Source organism: Sceloporus occidentalis, unplaced genomic scaffold, assembly GCF_023333645.1.
Source record: "Sceloporus occidentalis isolate IW3139 unplaced genomic scaffold, rSceOcc1.0.p SCAF_292, whole genome shotgun sequence".
Taxonomy (NCBI): Eukaryota; Metazoa; Chordata; class Lepidosauria; order Squamata; family Phrynosomatidae; genus Sceloporus; species Sceloporus occidentalis.
This window is the reverse complement of record NW_028317272.1, coordinates 232,479-249,637: the sequence shown is the minus strand read 5'-3', so window position 1 is coordinate 249,637 and position 17,159 is coordinate 232,479. Positions and strand designations below refer to the sequence as shown.

Here is a 17,159-nt window from a genome sequence, read left to right as displayed (position 1 = left end):
GAGACACGAACCATTGTTCTTACTCTGAATGCTTTAATAATTATTTTAGCAAAACAATGCTATTAGCAAAGGTATCCATAGAACATAGAAACACGTTTCCAGGGCCATAAAGTTTCCTTTTGTTCCTGATAAGTAGCTTTATACCAGCCAGGAACAAAAATGATCAGGTAGAGGTCAGAGAAAAATAAATTCTATAGTTGAGGGAACAAATCAGGAAAGCAATGGTAATAACTAAGCCCCCCTCCCTCCATACTAAAACCTAGACCTTACCGGACCACATAACACAATGTAACCGACAAGGATAAACGGTGGACAAATGACCCAAGGATAGAGTTGCTTCCAGATCCACGTTATTGCAACTGAGATGTGAACAGATCGAATGGACCGTATGGACCTCTGGTGCCCTACAAAACACAGAAGAATAACGAAATGAGGATTTATTATGTGTTTCTTCGCCTGCTGTTGTTGCTGCCCATGATTGGACTGATGTTATTGAATTTACGAGACATTCGCTCCAGCTACGGAAGCTGGGTATTGATAGCGGGCTGCGATAGCGGGTGGAGGGCTTTGGTTGGGTAATGGGTGGGTTTCATTAAATACACTGTTACACTGCCCATATGCGGATCTTGTGTTTAACATGTGAAAACTCAATAGAAAAAGTTTGAAAACAACCAACAACTTGGCATAGGGTGTCAGGTTTAAGGGGGTGGAAGTCCGCCTGCTACAAAACCCTGTTGGGCAATTACGCCCTCCCGGTGTCCCACGGAACAACAGACTGGTGTCAGATGTCATAAGGGGTGCACATTGTCTTAAAGGCTCTCACAGCACCTTTAAATGGAAATATAAGTTAGATGGAGTTAAGGGTTAATTGGCCCAGACAGCTTGAATGAGCACCATTCTCCAAAACCCTTTTTTTTATCTGTTTCCTGTAATTCCATTGTATATTTAATCTTCTTTTTATTATCACGGACTGTTAGACCGTTTGGTTCTTCCGTACATAAAATCTGACAATAACCCCGTAAAAATTCAATATATTCTCAAATTAAGGCAATTCCCATTTTGCACAGCAGAGAAATAGACTGTAATTTACTTTCAAGGGACAGACTCCATCAATGACAGTCCACTGAGAATCTGTGTTTAACCCTTGAGATCACGTGGTGAGTGATTCTATACAGAATGTATATATATATAAGGCTATATCGTACCATCGCTACAGAACATACTGTATAAATGGCTGGTTCTCATTCTCAACTCCGAAATCATTATTTCTCAGCAGCGGAAGCCTTGTCACTGCACAAGAGACAGCCAGAATGAGGTACGGTACGAGACACACAGGGGTCTAGTCTACTGATGCTAAATCTCTATAGATTTCTAGTATTAGAATACCATACAGCATCTACAAAAATGCTAATCACAGCTAAATAAAGGCAGTATTATTAAAATGTATTATTATTATAATAATATTTTTTATTACATAGCTCACAGCAATTTTCACTTACACCACCATTGCATTTTTAGACCTGATCTCAAGTTACATCGTGTCAGACTCTGACTTACATCATACTGAATAAACCCTAAGTGAGTCTGGGGTTTATAAAATATGCAAATGATTGGGACCCCTTTTTTAAAATAATACGTTAACAGCTTACACTACATCTAAAATGGCTGGAGAATCCATAATTAACTAATTCTAAAGTCTGAACATATATATTATTATTTTATTATTATTATTATTATTATTACTATTACTATTATCATAGCAGACTTTGTAATTTTGTGTATCCGGCAAAATAATGTTATTTAGAGAATATTCTGGGGAGGATAACGTCTGGATTAACTAATTATTTTTTTTATGGATTTTGGATTAACAGGCATTTCCAGATTTTGACGATCACTTTATACACGTTCTTTTGGGACTTTATCCTGCCTCACCTCGTTCTAGCATTTAACTCCAAAGACCAGCTGTGCAGGCTGCCCATCTCAGAGCTGGAAGGGATGTCTCGACCCGGGGATATAATGATAGGAGTCCTATTGCTGCTCCACCTGGATAATGTATATCGGCCGGTACCCTTCACCGAGAGGCCACCAAGGCTCGAGTGTGCACTGTAAGGCAATCGCTGATGCTTGCGTTGTGAATGGTGGTTCTGTGTCTGTTGATTTCACTAGATCAATAAGATCATCACTATTCCTGCGCAGATCCACAAACACAGCCCTGCCATTGAATACACTAGATATATCGACCATGACTGATCTGATTGATTGCTACGATTGATTGCTATGGACGCACTACTACGCACGCTATCCCTGCAAAGTGCTTTAGTGCACACCTTATATTCAATCTGTGTGTTTGAAACCATCTAAGCCTTTGGATAATAAAATGTTTAATCTCCCAGTGCGTGACTTTGTAAAGGGGGTAAATCCAGACCCTGTACCCAGACCCCATAAGACCTGTTTTCCTAGTCCTTGGACATCAGTAATGTCTAGGGCCCACCATCTTCCTGTTGTCCATGCCTTCAAATCCTTCTGTCTGTACCCAAGAGGGGCTTGTTGGGCAGGTTTGTTGAACACCAATGATTCACATGAATATCTACACATCAAAAGAACGGCTGTACTGTCTAACAACGAAGCTGTAAGAGGCTCTCAGCTCATACAGTCTCTAGGAACCTGGCAATACCTGGTTGACTGTAGGCTTTGCCTTTGTTGTCCACCTTACTGAATTCTTGCTATGGTGAACTACAGTGTAATAAGTCCTGCTTGCACGATAGGGCGTTTGAGTTCTTAATACTATGCTAGCTTTATCAAGATGCCCAAGTATCAGGTTTTTCCATTCGCCTGTTTTTCTTTTAGATTTTTATTTGTAGTCCAGACGCTTTGTCCAGATTATGTCCACCTCTGTCCCTGTGTGGCTTTGGTGCATTTGGTGTGTGTGTGTGTGTGTGTGTGTACCTTCAAATATGTAAGATATCTAAATGTCTTTTATCTATTTTTAAAATGCACTATAATAAAAGTATTAAAACGTGAGAGCGTGATCCCTGTCCAGAGGTTAATGCCATGTCTGTAGATAATAAACATTTTGTTTTTTGGTCTTGTTCTCCTATTAGGTTCCACCAGGACAGCTATCAGCAGCTCCAGGCTTTTATTTTCGCAGTGGAGGAAATTAACAAAAATCCTTATATTCTCCCCAACATCACGCTTGGGTTTCAAGCATATGATTCTTGCGTCATGCTACAACAAAGTGTGGAGGGGGCTTTCCAAGTGTTGACCGGGACCAGCAGAGGTATTCCGAATTATCGTTGTCTTGGCGATGTTCCTCTGAGTTCTCTTATAGGTCACGCTGCCTCCACGCACTCAATTCTCTTGGCACATATTCTGGGTCTCTACAAGTACCCACAGGTGAGAGACTTTGACAGTTCATGTAATATAACTAGATAACGGAATAGCTTATCTTTTGGGAAGTTGCCTTGTGTTCTTTTTGGTGCTAAATTAATTGGCAGCTCGGAATTGGCACTCAGAAAGTAGTGCTATTACAATAGAGCACAATACATGGTCACCAATAGCCTTAAAAGTCACAATTTGCAAAATGAATGTGTTCACATAAAACATCCTGGGCAGAAGGGTAAGGAGGTCTGTTCTTGTGAGCTTCCAATCTATTCGGAGGCTGAGGGGGAATGAGACAAAAGCTAAAGTTTACTTTGGAAATGTCATGCTGATTGTCCACTATGGCTCTCCCCTACACTCAAAATATGAATATTCTGTAGACGTCCCCTTTGTTGTTGTTTTGCAATGAAATTCACAATATGTTTCAATAACTGGGCAAGGCCTGCCTCTTGAACATGATATTTTGAAGGTGTTAGATTTATCTCGGTATGACCTTCAAATGTCTTCTTTTATATGATGTTAATTTTAGAACCTACTTGTGTCATTTCCCAACAGATAAGTCACTTCTCAACTAGCCCTCTTTTGAGCAACAGGAAAAAATTCCCCTCTTTCTTCAGGACAGTCCCCAGTGACACCTTCCAGTCTCAAGGAATAGCCCAGCTGGTTCTATATTTTGGATGGACATGGGTAGGGTTATTGGGTGTTGACAATGATTATGGTCAACAGGGAATCCAGCTGGTCAAACAAGAGATAGTCAAGGCTGGAGCATGCGTGGCCTTCACTGAGAACATTGTTAAGCAAAAACAAGACCGCAATGCCCCGCATATTGTCAAGGTGATGAGGGACTCAGCAGCCATGGTTGTGGTTGTCTTCTCCAGTGATGTGGATTTAGTTCCCATTCTAGATGAGATGTTGATAAAGAACATTCCAAGGAAGATATTTGTTGCCAGTGAAGCTTGGTCCACATCTAACGTATTTCACATGGGAAAATATTCAAGACTTCTTTATGGCACAATCGGTTTGGCCCTTCCAGGTGGAGCGATACCAGAGCTTAAGGAGTTCCTCAACAAGGTCCATCCTTCCATGTCTGTTGGTGGGAACTGGGCGAGACTACTCTGGGAGAAATCTTTCAGCTGTAAAATTCCAGATGGAAAAAACCTTACAAGTTCTCTAAAGTGGTGCACTGGAGATGAGAGTCTAGAAAATATCCAGAACAACTACAATGATGTCTCTCGCTTACGAGTTACCTACAATATGTATACTAGACTTGTGCATTCGTCTTCGGGCGAACATGAAAACGAGCACGAAGAGGCCGTTTTTTTGTTCGTTCCGAAGGAACGTAGAACAGAATACAGTGCCGGCAAACCGTAGGCGAAGACGAAGACTCACAATCACGAAGATTCGAAGATTCTTCGTGATCGTCTTCGTTTTTGCCGCGCAACCGCCAAAATTTCAAACAGGAGTGAGCTGATCCTCGTCTGTCCAATCAGCTCACTCTTGTGACGTAACGTTAAGGGTCTCGTCCAATGCCTGTGCTGCTGTTTTTTGAATTCTGAAGGCGCCTTTATAAGACCAGAGCTTGCCTGAGAGATCCATTCATTTTTCGCTGTGACTGCTTTGGCAACACTGCTGTGCTGCATCCGAGCGTTACAGAGAGAGATTGTTCTGTTCTGTGTGAGACTGGTAAGCCTTAGCCTGCCATTTCTCACTGTGTACTTCATCCTCACTTCAGTGCTACTTAATTAATATATTTAATAATAATAATTTGATTAATTTAATTTTTTTAAAATTAATTTGTCATCAACTTTAGTGTAAGTGCTGTTGAGTTGACAGTGCACCCAGTGCCTCAGTGGCACTGGGGTGCCCTTGCCCTGGGCTGGCACTAGTGCCTATTGCCTGTCCTGCTTAAATAAATTAAATAGAATTTATAAATTACAATTTAATAGAATCTATAATTTAATAGTTCATTATAATATTATATATATATATATATTTGTCAGTCATATATATATATACTATAGTATACTAGTGTAGAGTGTACTGTAGACATTCATCTACTAGTGTCTAATTTAAAATCAGTAATATTAATTAATATAATTAATAATTGAATTCATTATAAAATTATATATATATTTGTCAGTTATAGTTAGTAATAGTATACTAGTGTAGAGTGTACTGTAGACATTCAGAACATCTACTAGTGTCTAATCTAAAATCAGTAATATCAATAATTCTCTAATTCTTTCTTATCTTAATAGTTAATTAAATTAGCTATAAATAAAAGTAATAATATTAATTAATTACTACTAGCGTATAGTTCAGCTAATCTTATTAGTACTGGTGCTGCAGCTCTATAGTTTGTGCTTTGTTTTAGCAACAGTAAGAGACCAAGTCAATTTTTCTTAATTAATCTTTCATTTTATTTCATTTGTTTTGCTCACCTCAGTCCATCAGTGAAGTGAACTTGTTGGGCTAGTGAGTGCAGCCGCATAAGTGCTGTGTTTTTTTTTGATCAGCAAGCAGTGACGTTAACTGTTTTGCAAAGATTTTCTCATTTATTTTACATTTTATTTCAATTTTATTAAAAGTACCCTTAGTGTTTTGCTCACCTCAGTCCATCAGTGAAGTGAACTTGTTGGGCTAGTGAGTGCAGCAAGCAGTGAAGATAACTGTTTTGCTGTGACATTTTATTTTATTTCTAATTCTTTTCAAGAAAAATTGACTGTGACGAGCTGTACTAAGCAAAGCTTCAAGCTACTAGCTGTAGTACTAAAATAATTCTAATCTTCTTTAATCTTAATCTATAATATATTATAAATAATAATATTCTAATTCATAATCTATAATATAAGTAATTCTAATTCTAAATTCTAATTCATAATCTATATTCTTCTATCTATAATACATAATATATAAGTAAATTAGTTCTAATCTATTAATATTATATAACTTAATATTAATTAATAAATCATATACTGAATCTGATTTAACCTCACTTTAGCTTAGTGGGTTTGAGAGCGTCTGCCTAGAGGTAGACTTATAGTAAGGAAATATAGCTTTAGGCTAGCATAGTGGTAGGCTAAGCTCTTAGGCCCGTGTAAATTCAAATTAAAAATAAAATACTGCTAGTTATTAAATAGTTAATCTTGAGTTAATAATTTCAATAACTTTAGGATTTTGGCAGATTGCACACAGCACAGTGCAGTAGTGCATAGTTTTACTTTTTAAGCAGTAGCACTGAAGAGAACTTCCTCTAATTTTTTTGTCTTTAATTCGTTTTTCCTTTTTTTTATTTTTATTTTTTTATTTTTTTTTTTATAGTTTTTTAAACACTACACTACACTACACTACACTACACTACACACACAACACAAAATTTGAAATGGATCCTCCTTTTGGGACTAAGGAGGGACAAGCTCCATCTACCACCACCACCACCACCACCAGCACCACCACCAGCACCACCACCAGCTCTAAGATGCAGCCTTTGCGTCAGTCTAGTCGGCCAAGTAGGCCAAGCTCTCGCTTATCATTTGGGGAAGCATTGCTTGAAGGATCATCAAGTAAAGGAAAGGCACCAAAAGCAGGCAGTAGTAGTGCGGCTAGGCCCACAAGCTCTATGGTTTTTTACGGAAAGCCTAAAGCACCAGAAGCACGTTCAAAGTTAAAGGGTAGCACAAGTAGTACCAGCCCAGTGACTAAAAAGAAGTGCCTTTTGCCCCAAGCAGCATCTTCCCCATCCACCAGCAGCATGCAAGGTACCAAGCAGAGCCAAATTAGCAGCAAGACTCAGAGGGGTCCCAAACCAAAGCGATCTCATTCCTTTGTAGGGAAAACCACCACCACCACCACCCCCGCCTCTACCACCACTAGTGCTGCGCCTACTGTTCCCACTGGTACCGCCACGCCATGTCCTCCTAGTACCTCTAGCAAGCCACCAAGTCCTTACAAAATTTTTGTAAAGACAGTTAGAGAGAGGGCTACACATAGTGGAACTCCACCTAGCGAGGTAGCAGAGGAGCCTGAGACTGAGAGGCCAAGTGCAGAGTCTATTCTTCCTGCTCGCACTACTACTAGTCACGAGTCTCACGACGATATCAGTCTTAGCTCCAGCCTAGCAGGAATTCCATTCGATCTGGCTAATGAAGAGCTAGACTATGAGCCAGAGGAAGTAGAGGAGATGAGTGGTCAGGAATCAGATTCCTCAGGGAGCAGTGTCCAAATGACTAGTGCACAATTTTCCCCTGAGCCTCCACCTTCTCCGCTACGATCATCACCATCACCACCACCAGCAGCAGCAGCAAAACCTAGCAAATCTAAAGCAATTAGCAGTCCCACTATGGCCAGTACTGTTACCACCAGTCCCACCACCACTAGTTCTGCCTCTGTTCATCCACCCCGAGCAGTAAGAGCAGCACCCAAGGCACACTCCAAGGCTATGCGCGCCCCAATTTGGGAGCACTTTGAAAATGTTGAAGAAGGGCGCTATGGAAAGTGCAAACATTGTGGGAAGCTAATAAGCAGAGGGAAAGTGTCTGGCCATTTTACCAGTGCTAGCATGAAGCATCACCTCAGCACTCAACACAACGCTGTGCTATTGGGGAAAGATGCAGAGGTAAAACTTAGTGCAGGCAGCATAGCTGGTGGCCGTGGAAAAACCCCAACAGCTTCTTCTTCTGAGCCAATAGCAGCAGCAGCAGCAGCAGCAACTAGTGCTGGCAGCCAGAGACCAAGGCAGGTTGGAGCACTGCATGCCCAGCCCACCCTGGAAGAATTTGGGGCATTCCACTCCAAGAGAACGATGCCCAAACAGCAGGCCAATAAAGTAACGCGACTTATTGGTCAGTTCATTGCTGTTGGAGGGGCATCCTTCTCCATGATTGAAGGGGAGCCTTTCAAACAATTGATGGCGGCTGTGGCTCCACAATACACAGTTCCGTCACGTTCCACTTTCAGCAGGAACATTGTCCCCTCGCTGTATCGGTCCTGTGTTGCAGCAGTGAAAGAGGAGCTTTCCAAGGCTGCTGGTCAGTGTGTTCATTTCACTACAGATTTGTGGAGTGCACCTAGCGCCCAGCATGCCTTTCTTTCTTTGACAGCACACTGGTGGCAGCCCGGTGTGTCTAAGGAAGTTGCTGCAGCAGGCTACCGATCATTCCTTCTCCATGCAGAAGTGATGGATGAAAAGCACACTTCCCAAAATATTCTGCATGCGATTAGGAAAATGTTTAGCCTTTGGGTGGGAGCAGAGGCGGGCACCAATGTTGAAGTTGGTTTTGTGGTAACTGACGGAGGTGCCAATATGGTGAAAGCGCTGCGAGATGGTCATATTGTTGGTGTGCGCTGTGCAGCCCACATCATCCATCTTGTAGTGAAGGCAGCAATGTCAGAAGGAACTAATGTGGCAGCAGTAGTTCTGTCCCGCTGCAGAAAGATCGCTGGGCACTTTCACCATAGTGTTAAGGCTAGCCAACTTTTGAGGGAAGAGCAAGAGAGGTCAGGTCTTCCCGTACACTGCCTACGTCAGGATGTCAGTACACGGTGGAACTCCACGTTAGACATGCTAGAGAGGATTTTGGAGCAGCAGAGGGCAATCCATAATCTTGCCTCAGAGCACAATATTGGGATTACCTCTCCATTGAATAGGGAGGATTGGACAGTGATCGCCCAGCTAGTGGCAGTCCTTAAACCATTCAGGGATGCCACAGAAAATTTAAGCTCAAACACTGCCAGTCTGGCCCAGGTAATCCCAGTGTTCTCCCATCTAGGCAGCAAGATGGATGTGTTCCTTGGAAACCGTGAGGCTGTTCAAGGTGGCACTCTACATCCTGACGTAGCAGCCATAGTCAGGAAGCTGAAGGATCTGCTAAAAGTACACCTTCGCAAGCGAATGGAAGAGAGTCCCGAAATGATGCTAGCGTGCCTTTGTGATCCAAGAATTAAGGGAAAGCTAGCTTTGAAATTCAATGTTCTCAGTAGCTACCGGGAGCAATTGGTCAACAAGGTGCGTGACTGGCAGCGTAAAATGGGAATGCTGTCCGAGGAGGGTGAGGTGCAGGAGGAGGAAGAGATGATGTGGTCTGCTACCCCTAGCAGCAGCATCAGCAGCAGTGCCACAAGCAGCACAACACAGCTGAGTGGAGCAGCTGCGTTTTGGGAAGAGGCACTTGGCAGTATAGTTGGACCATCTGACAGAGCTAGCAGCAGAAAGGAGAGTAGTGCTGCTGAAATGGTCAAACTTTACCTCTGTGAAGTTCCTTCTGCTCCTAATGTTGATCCTCTTAGCTACTGGGATGAAAAGAAGAGTGTGTGGCCTGCACTCTCATGGGTTGCGCAGCAGCTTCTATCATGTCCGCCAACCACTGTTCAAAGTGAGCGCGTGTTTTCTATGACTGGAAACATACTGAGTCCACAGCGCTCACGCATGGCACCTCATCTGATGGAGCAGATTGCCTTTCTTAAATTCAATCTGCCCAAATTGGGTTACCCAGCTCTTAGCTTGGAAAGTTAAATTTTTTCTCTCTAATGTTTAAGGTAGTTTCTCCCCCTGGTTGCACTTGCTGCGGTGTGGCAATGCCTGCTACCTCCGCTGGTGTAGCCAATTTACGCTAGGGCCTAGTGTCTGAGCTCTGTAAGTCCGCTCCCAAACGCCTAGGACTGACAGTCTTTGGATGCTTTGCCCTGGGGTGAAACAGGTGAGTGGGTCGTCAATTGCCCACTCATTCACCTTTTTCCGTTTCCAACGCTGCTGCTGGTGGTGGTGCCAGTATCTTTTGCCAGTTCGCTTCCTGGCTGAAATCATGCCTCAGATGTCCCTAATGGAAAGGGTAGTTTCTCCCCCCTGGTTGCACTTGCTGCGGTGTGGCAACGCCTGCTACCTCCGCCGGTGTAGCTAGCTTATGCTAGGGCCTTGTGTCTGAGTTCTGTAGGTCTGCTCCCAAACGCCAAGGACTGACAGTGCTTGGATGCTTTGCCCTGGGGTGAAACAGGTGAGCGGGTCGTCAATTGCCCACTCATTCGCCTTTCCCAATTCTGCTGCTGCTGGTGGTGGTGCCAGTGTCTCTCTTCAATGCCAGTTCGCTTCCTGGCTAGTGTCATGCCTCGAATGTCCCTGATGGTAAGGGTAGTTTCTCCCCCCTGGTTGCACTTGTTGCGGTGTGGCAACGCCTGCTACCTCCGCCGGTGTAGCCAGCTTACGCTAGGGCCTTGTGTCTGAGTTCTGGAAGTCCGCTCCCAAACGCCAAGGACTGACAGTTTTTGGATGCTTTGCCCTGGGGTGAAACAGGTGAGCGGGTCGTCAATTGCCCACTCATTCGCCTTTTCCAATGCTGCTGCTGCTGCTGCTGGTGGTGGTGCCAGTGTCTCTTCTCTGCCAGTTCGCTTCCTGGCTAGTGTCATGCCTCAAATGTCCCTTATGGTAAGGGCAGTTTCTCCCCCCTGGTTGCACTTGCTGCGGTGTGGCAACGCCTGCTACCTCCGCCGGAGTGGCCAGCTTACGCTAGGGCCTTGTGTCTGAGCTCTGGAAGTCTGCTGCCAAACGTCTAAGACTGACAGTGTTTGGGTGCTTTGCCCTGGGGTGAAACAGGTGAGTGGGTCGCCAATTGCCCACTCATTCGCCTTTTCAATGCTGCTGCTGGTGGTGGTGCCAGCATCTCTTCTCTGCCAGTTCGCTTCCTGGCTAGTGTCATGCCTCAAATGTCCCTAATTGTAAGGGCAGTTTCTCCCCCCTGGCTGCCTCTGTCTGCGGTGTGGCAACGCCTGCTACCTCCGCCGGAGTGGCCAGCTTACGCTAGGGCCTTGTGTCTGAGCTCTGGAAGTCTGCTGCCAAACGTCTAAGACTGACAGTGTTTGGGTGCTTTGCCCTGGGGTGAAACAGGTGAGCGGGTCGCCAATTGCCCTCTCATTCGCCTTTCCAATTTTTCAATGCTGCTGGTGGTGGTGGTGGTGGTGGTGGTGCCAGCATCTCTTCTCTGCCAGTTCGCTTCCTGGCTAGAGTCATGCCCAAAATGTCCCTAATTGTAAGGGCAGTTTCTCCCCCCTGGCTGCCTCTGTCTGCGGTGTGGCAACGCCTGCTACCTCCGCCGGAGTGGCCAGCTTACGCTAGGGCCTTGTGTCTGAGCTCTGGAAGTCTGCTGCCAAACGTCTAAGACTGACAGTGTTTGGGTGCTTTGCCCTGGGGTGAAACAGGTGAGTGGGTCGCCAATTGCCCACTCATTCGCCTTTTCAATGCTGCTGCTGGTGGTGGTGCCAGCATCTCTTCTCTGCCAGTTCGCTTCCTGGCTAGAGTCATGCCCAAAATGTCCCTAATGGTAAGGGCAGTTTCTCCCCCCTGGCTGCCTCTGTTTGCGGTGTGGCAACGCCTGCTACCTCCGCCGGATTGGCCAGCTTACGCTAGGGCCTTGTGTCTGAGCTCTGGAAGTCTGCTGCCAAACGTCTAAGACTGACAGTGTTTGGGTGCTTTGCCCTGGGGTGAAACAGGTGAGCGGGTCGCCAATTGCCCACTCATTTGCCTTTCCCATTTCCTTTTCCATTTCATTATTTTCCTTCTGATACACAACCAACCAAACATAACACACACAATAACACATATAACACATATAACACACAGTGACATCACACATAACACACATACACACACACTTACAATGCACAAAACACAAGGACCTTTTCCTTGTTATTTGCCCTGGCCTTCACTCACTAATAGCATTACATTAACACTATAACTCACACTTCACCCTATAACATTTTTCCATCCACATACCTGCCAACAGACCCAACTTTTTCAGGGACAGTCCTGCTTTTTTCCAGTCCTGTCCCATCTAATTTAGCTAAACTAGGTATGCAAAATGCAAATACACATAGGTAGTTATAGCTCGGTAGGTAACGCTACTATAAACATTTAATAAATATAATCAAGTACTAAATAATAAATCTAACTTTAAAATACATTTAAATAAACCCCTATTTTTTTTTAAAAAAAAACATTAAAATTTAATTATTATTATTTAGACATAATCCATCTTTAACCAAACCAGTGCACTGCTACTAATCTTAAACATAACCGTACATTAACCCTAAGCTATTTTTTAGTTCTTGTCCAACATTTTTCCATCAGCATACCTGCCAACACACCCAAGATTTTGGTGGACAGTCCTGCTATTTTCCAGTCCTGTCCAATAAGTAAGTTGGGTTGTTGCAAAGTATGCCATTGTAAATAGGTAGCAAATGTTAGGCATGTAAAGTGGTCCAAAATCAATTTAAAAATGTAAAATATTCCCTATTCTTTTATTAAACATCTATGGACAGTACACCTCGGTATGTGTGTGCAACTCTATTGGTCGTTTCGGCAGGGGGCTCGCCTGCCATCAACGAATGAAGTGCATTCTGCAGTTCTGCAATTCACTCGTTGATGCCAGACCAGCCCCCTGCCGAAACGACCAATAGAGCTGCACACACGTACCTTCACGGCAGCTGCTGCTGCTGTGATGTGTTATTAACCCCGTATTAACCCCTGCTAGGCAACCAGGAGGAAAACGAAGATTAAACGAGCACGAAGAATGTCCGCGAATATTCGCCCGAAGAGAAGACAGGAACGGGCGAATATTCGCGGAATACGAAGATTTTTTTTTCCCCGAAGACGAGCACGAAGACGAACACGAAGAGCCCCCTGGTGCCCAAGTCTAATGTATACTGCAGTTCATGTTGTGGCCAAATCTTTGGAAGATCTAAGAAGTTGCAATAAGGAAGAAAGTCAATTTCTTCACAGGAAATGTGCAGATATTATGAATTTCAGGCCATGGCAGGTAATATTTTAATTCAATACAGACCTAAGGATACTTTCTTTGGGACATGTATACAGCTAAGTATTAGCTGCATCTATTGACCTCTACGCTTTTGACATGTGAGGTAATGTTGAGGTAACTGGTGCAAGGAAGATGAGATCAACAAACAATTTTTTACAGTACAAGACAAATATTTCTGCTTTTGGCTTTTTGCTAATATGCCATTAAAATTAGTTCAGAAAAAGTTAAGGGACTATCTTATCTACCCTTTTCCCTTAAGTATTTACTTCTCAGTGAAAAAATCTAAAAAGACTAAAAGAAGGTTAATTCAATCTGTCATTACTTTTAACTAGTGTTATGTTTCTAAAAGAACTGACCCAGTCTGCTGGAGACCCCGATACATCTATTCCATTCATGACACCATCATAAACCTATCATGGTTCCTTCTTCTGGGTACATACTACATTATGCAATTCAATCAAAGGGCAGTGGTGGCCACCTAAGCTCTTTAAGATAATTAAGCTTTTCTTACCTTCCAGCTACTGCACTATATGAAGAAGGTGAGGGTCACCCTGAGCAGTGGAAGGGAGCTTTACTTTGATGAGAATGGGGACCCACCTGCCAATTACGACATCGTGAATTGGCAGCCGGGCCCTAATAGCACCGTGAGACACGTCAAAGTGGGCAGTTTTGATACGACAGCTTCTCTTAATCAAGTCTTCACCATCAACACCAGTGCCATATTGTGGGCTGCAGGAGACCAACTGGTGAGGTCATTAAAGAAATCCTTCCAACAGTTTTCAGGCTGTATTTACTCGTATGGATTGAGTGTGTATAATTGGTCACTATAAGCCTACCCCAGAATAATTACATTCCTCCCCAACATGCATGTGGCATTAACCCCTAACTCGATCGACCACTCCACTTCATCCCACCATATACAGGTGTTATTTTTGTGCCAATCCTAGCGAGACGGTTTTATAACAAAAAAGACATACCTAACAACTACACATGTCCTTCAAGGTTCCCATCTCGCTCTGCAGTCAGAGCTGTCTACCTGGTTTCCGTAAGGCAACTAAAAGAGGAGAACCTGTCTGCTGTTTCCAGTGTGTCCCATGTCCCCAAGGAGAGATCTCCAACCGCACAGGCAAGATGAATGTTTGACATGTGGCATTTTAGGATGAAAGGTTCCAGTGGATTCTTTCTGTGTTCTCATTAAAATGTAGATGTAATTTGTCATTTAGAACTTTTGCAGGGAAACCTTAATTGTCATGTGATTTAAAAGGCACTGATGTGTTGTTTCCATAGACACTGAACACGCTTCATAAAAGTTTATGTGGTCAAAGAGAAAAAATTCAATGGTATCTGCTTCAGCAGGAGCATGCATATATACCGTATTGGCTCAAATATAGGCCGCACTTTTTCCCCCCACTTTAAGTCTTTAAAGTGGGGGTGCGGCCTATATTCGGGGTCTAGCGCCCAACGCCCGAGACATGCAGTCCCGGGGGCCGGGCAGGCAGCAGAGTTAGGATACAGATCCCCCGCAGCGGTGCAGGGGACCCGTATCCTACTCTCCGATACGCTCAGACAGCCTCCCCTGCCAGCACTTCCCACGGGGGGAGTGCCGGCACGGGAGATTGTCTAAGCGCATCGCGCATTCACCGGCAGCGGCGATGCGCGTAAACAGCCTCCAGTGCCGGCGCGTCTGCACGATGTGCTTTAACAATCTGCCTTGCCAGGAATTCCCACGGGGGGAGATTTTTAAAGCACATCTTGCAGACGTGCTGGCAGCGGAGGTTGTTTCTGCTCGCATCGCCGCTGCCGGTGAACGTCTGGGCGAACAATCTTCCTTGCCGGTACTTCCCACGGTGGAAGTGCCGGCACCGGAAGTTGAATACTTCCGTTGAATATGTCCCCCGCAAGACCCCGTGGAGTCTGCACCGGTAAGTCTGGTGGTGGGGGACAACTTAAAGACATAGTGGCAGCATATCTCGGGGGGGGTAGAGTGGCAGCATATCTCGGGGGGGTAGAGTGGCAGCATATCTCGGGGGGGTAGAGTGGCAGCATATCTCGGGGGGTGTAGAGTGGCAGCATATCTCGGGGGGGTAGAGTGGCAGCATATCTCGGGGGGGATAGAGTGGCAGCATATCTCGGCGGGGATAGAGTGGCAGCATATCTCGGGGGGGTAGAGTGGCAGCATATCTCGGGGGGGTAGAGTGGCAGCATATCTCGGGGGGGTACATCTTCGGGACAGAGTGGCAGCATATCTCGGAGGGGGGGGCAGAAACTTTTCTCTTTAAAAAAGCACCTAACTTTTAGGGTGCGGCCTATATTCGGGTGCGGCCTATAACCGAGCCAATACGGTATATATATTTCTGTGTACCAGCGGCCCCAAGTGGTTGGAGGACACATTGCATCCTCTAGAGACCTGAAGGGGTCCATACACTTGAAATTTTAGTTGTGTTTGCAAGTGTTAGCATGCTATGGCCATGCAACCTTCTGACTATTCAACACCGGCAGGAAGGGCTACACCAGTGAGCAAAAGACAAATGATTGCATACAGAAATTAATTGTTTTTATTATTATTTTTATCAGACTCTGTTGGATGTTCCAAATGCACATGGGATCAGTGGCCAAATGCCCAGAAATCACTATGCCTCCCAAAAACATTGGAGTATCTTTCCTATGAAGACACGCTAGGATCCACATTGGCAGCTGTCAGCATTAGTTCTTCACTGGTTCCTGATTTTATTTTAAGACTTTTTGTCCAGCATAAAGTAAGCCCCATAGTTAAAGCTAACAATTACTCTGTAAGCTGCATCCTTCTTATTTCTCTTTCACTTTGTTTTTTGTGTTCCTTGGCTTTCATTGGTTACCCCCAACCACACACGTGTCTTCTGCGCCAGACCGCATTTGGGATGGTTTTTGCCCTCTGCATCTCTTGTGTACTGGCTAAGACTGTAATGGTGGTCTGTGCCTTCATGGCCACCAAACCAGGAAGCAGTCTGAGGAAATGGACCAACCCTTGTGTATCCTACATGATAATATTAACCTGCTCGTTTCTACAGCTTCTTTTGAGCATTCTATGGCTTTCACTTGCCCCTCCGTTCCCAGAACAAGACCTTCAAACCCAAACTAAAATTATCCTTGTCATGTGCGACGAGGGACATCCTGCTGCCTTCTGGGGCATGTTGGGATATCTTGGTCTCTTGGCCTCCATCAGTTTCATTTTTGCTTTCTTGGCCAGGAGACTCCCTGACAGCTTCAATGAGGCCAAGTTCATCACTTTCAGCATGTTGGCCTTCCTCAGTGTCTGGGTGTCCTACATCCCGGCTTCTCTCAGCGCCCAAGGCCGATATACTGTGGCCATGGAGATCTTCGCCATTCTGTCCTCCAGCTGGGCCCTGGTCATCTGTATGTTTGCCCCTAAATGCTTCATCATATTGTTCCGTCCAAATATGAATTCCAGAGAACATCTACGACAGAAATGAGTTTGATATAGTCAAATAAAACATAGAAATCTTATATTTAGAATACACTGAAATTAAATAGAGACTCAGGACAGCTCGGAAAGCTCAGAAATTGTAGGGATAAAACTAAGGTATATAATACTACAACACCTAGGTTATTTATCGTAAAGGCAGAAGTCCCTGATTTGGTTTTGATGCACATTGGAATCCATTTTGCAGTTTAGCACATGCAAATCGGGGAGGTATTATTTATTGTTTTATATAGCGCCTTCATATTCCACAGCGCTGTACAATGGGTGAACAGGACATAACAAGTAGTGCATCACATAACAATTTGGACTGTAACAAACAAAAAAATAAGGCAGGTCCTGTTCCAAACAAGCTCACAATCCAGAAGGAGTAGGGGGTTTAATACACACAAGGTGAAATTTGCAGCGTTTGAGACCAGCCACACAAGTTAAACTCATTGTCAACAATAATTAAATAAATAGTAATGTTGAACAAGAACAGACCAAAAGCTAGAGTAAGG

General features: G+C 44.2%; 1 protein-coding gene across 1 annotated transcript; it reads left to right on the top strand.

The window, feature by feature from the left end:
• The first annotated feature begins 429 nt into the window (after positions 1–429).
• Positions 430–16,651, top strand: LOC149275295 (extracellular calcium-sensing receptor-like). The gene is made up of 7 exons (XM_089504829.1): positions 430–575; positions 1,872–2,105; positions 3,102–3,393; positions 3,934–4,620; positions 13,700–13,927; positions 14,184–14,307; positions 15,756–16,651. Exons 1-7 carry the CDS (start codon positions 430–432, stop codon positions 16,649–16,651), a joined length of 2,607 nt encoding a protein of 868 aa, XP_089360955.1.
• The last annotated feature ends 508 nt before the right edge of the window (positions 16,652–17,159 follow it).

What these genes read in the sequence shown, in the direction of transcription:
- LOC149275295 (XM_089504829.1), top strand. Translation starts at nt 430, where the DNA reads ATGAGGATTTATTATGTGTTTCTTCGCCTGCTGTTGTTGCTGCCCATG. An exon ending in GGGTGGAGGGCTTTGGTTGG is followed by an intron (nt 576 to 1,871) that starts GTAATGGGTGGG and finishes TTGGATTAACAG; the next exon opens with GCATTTCCAGATTTTGACGA. An exon ending in CCAAGGCTCGAGTGTGCACT is followed by an intron (nt 2,106 to 3,101) that starts GTAAGGCAATCG and finishes TTCTCCTATTAG; the next exon opens with GTTCCACCAGGACAGCTATC.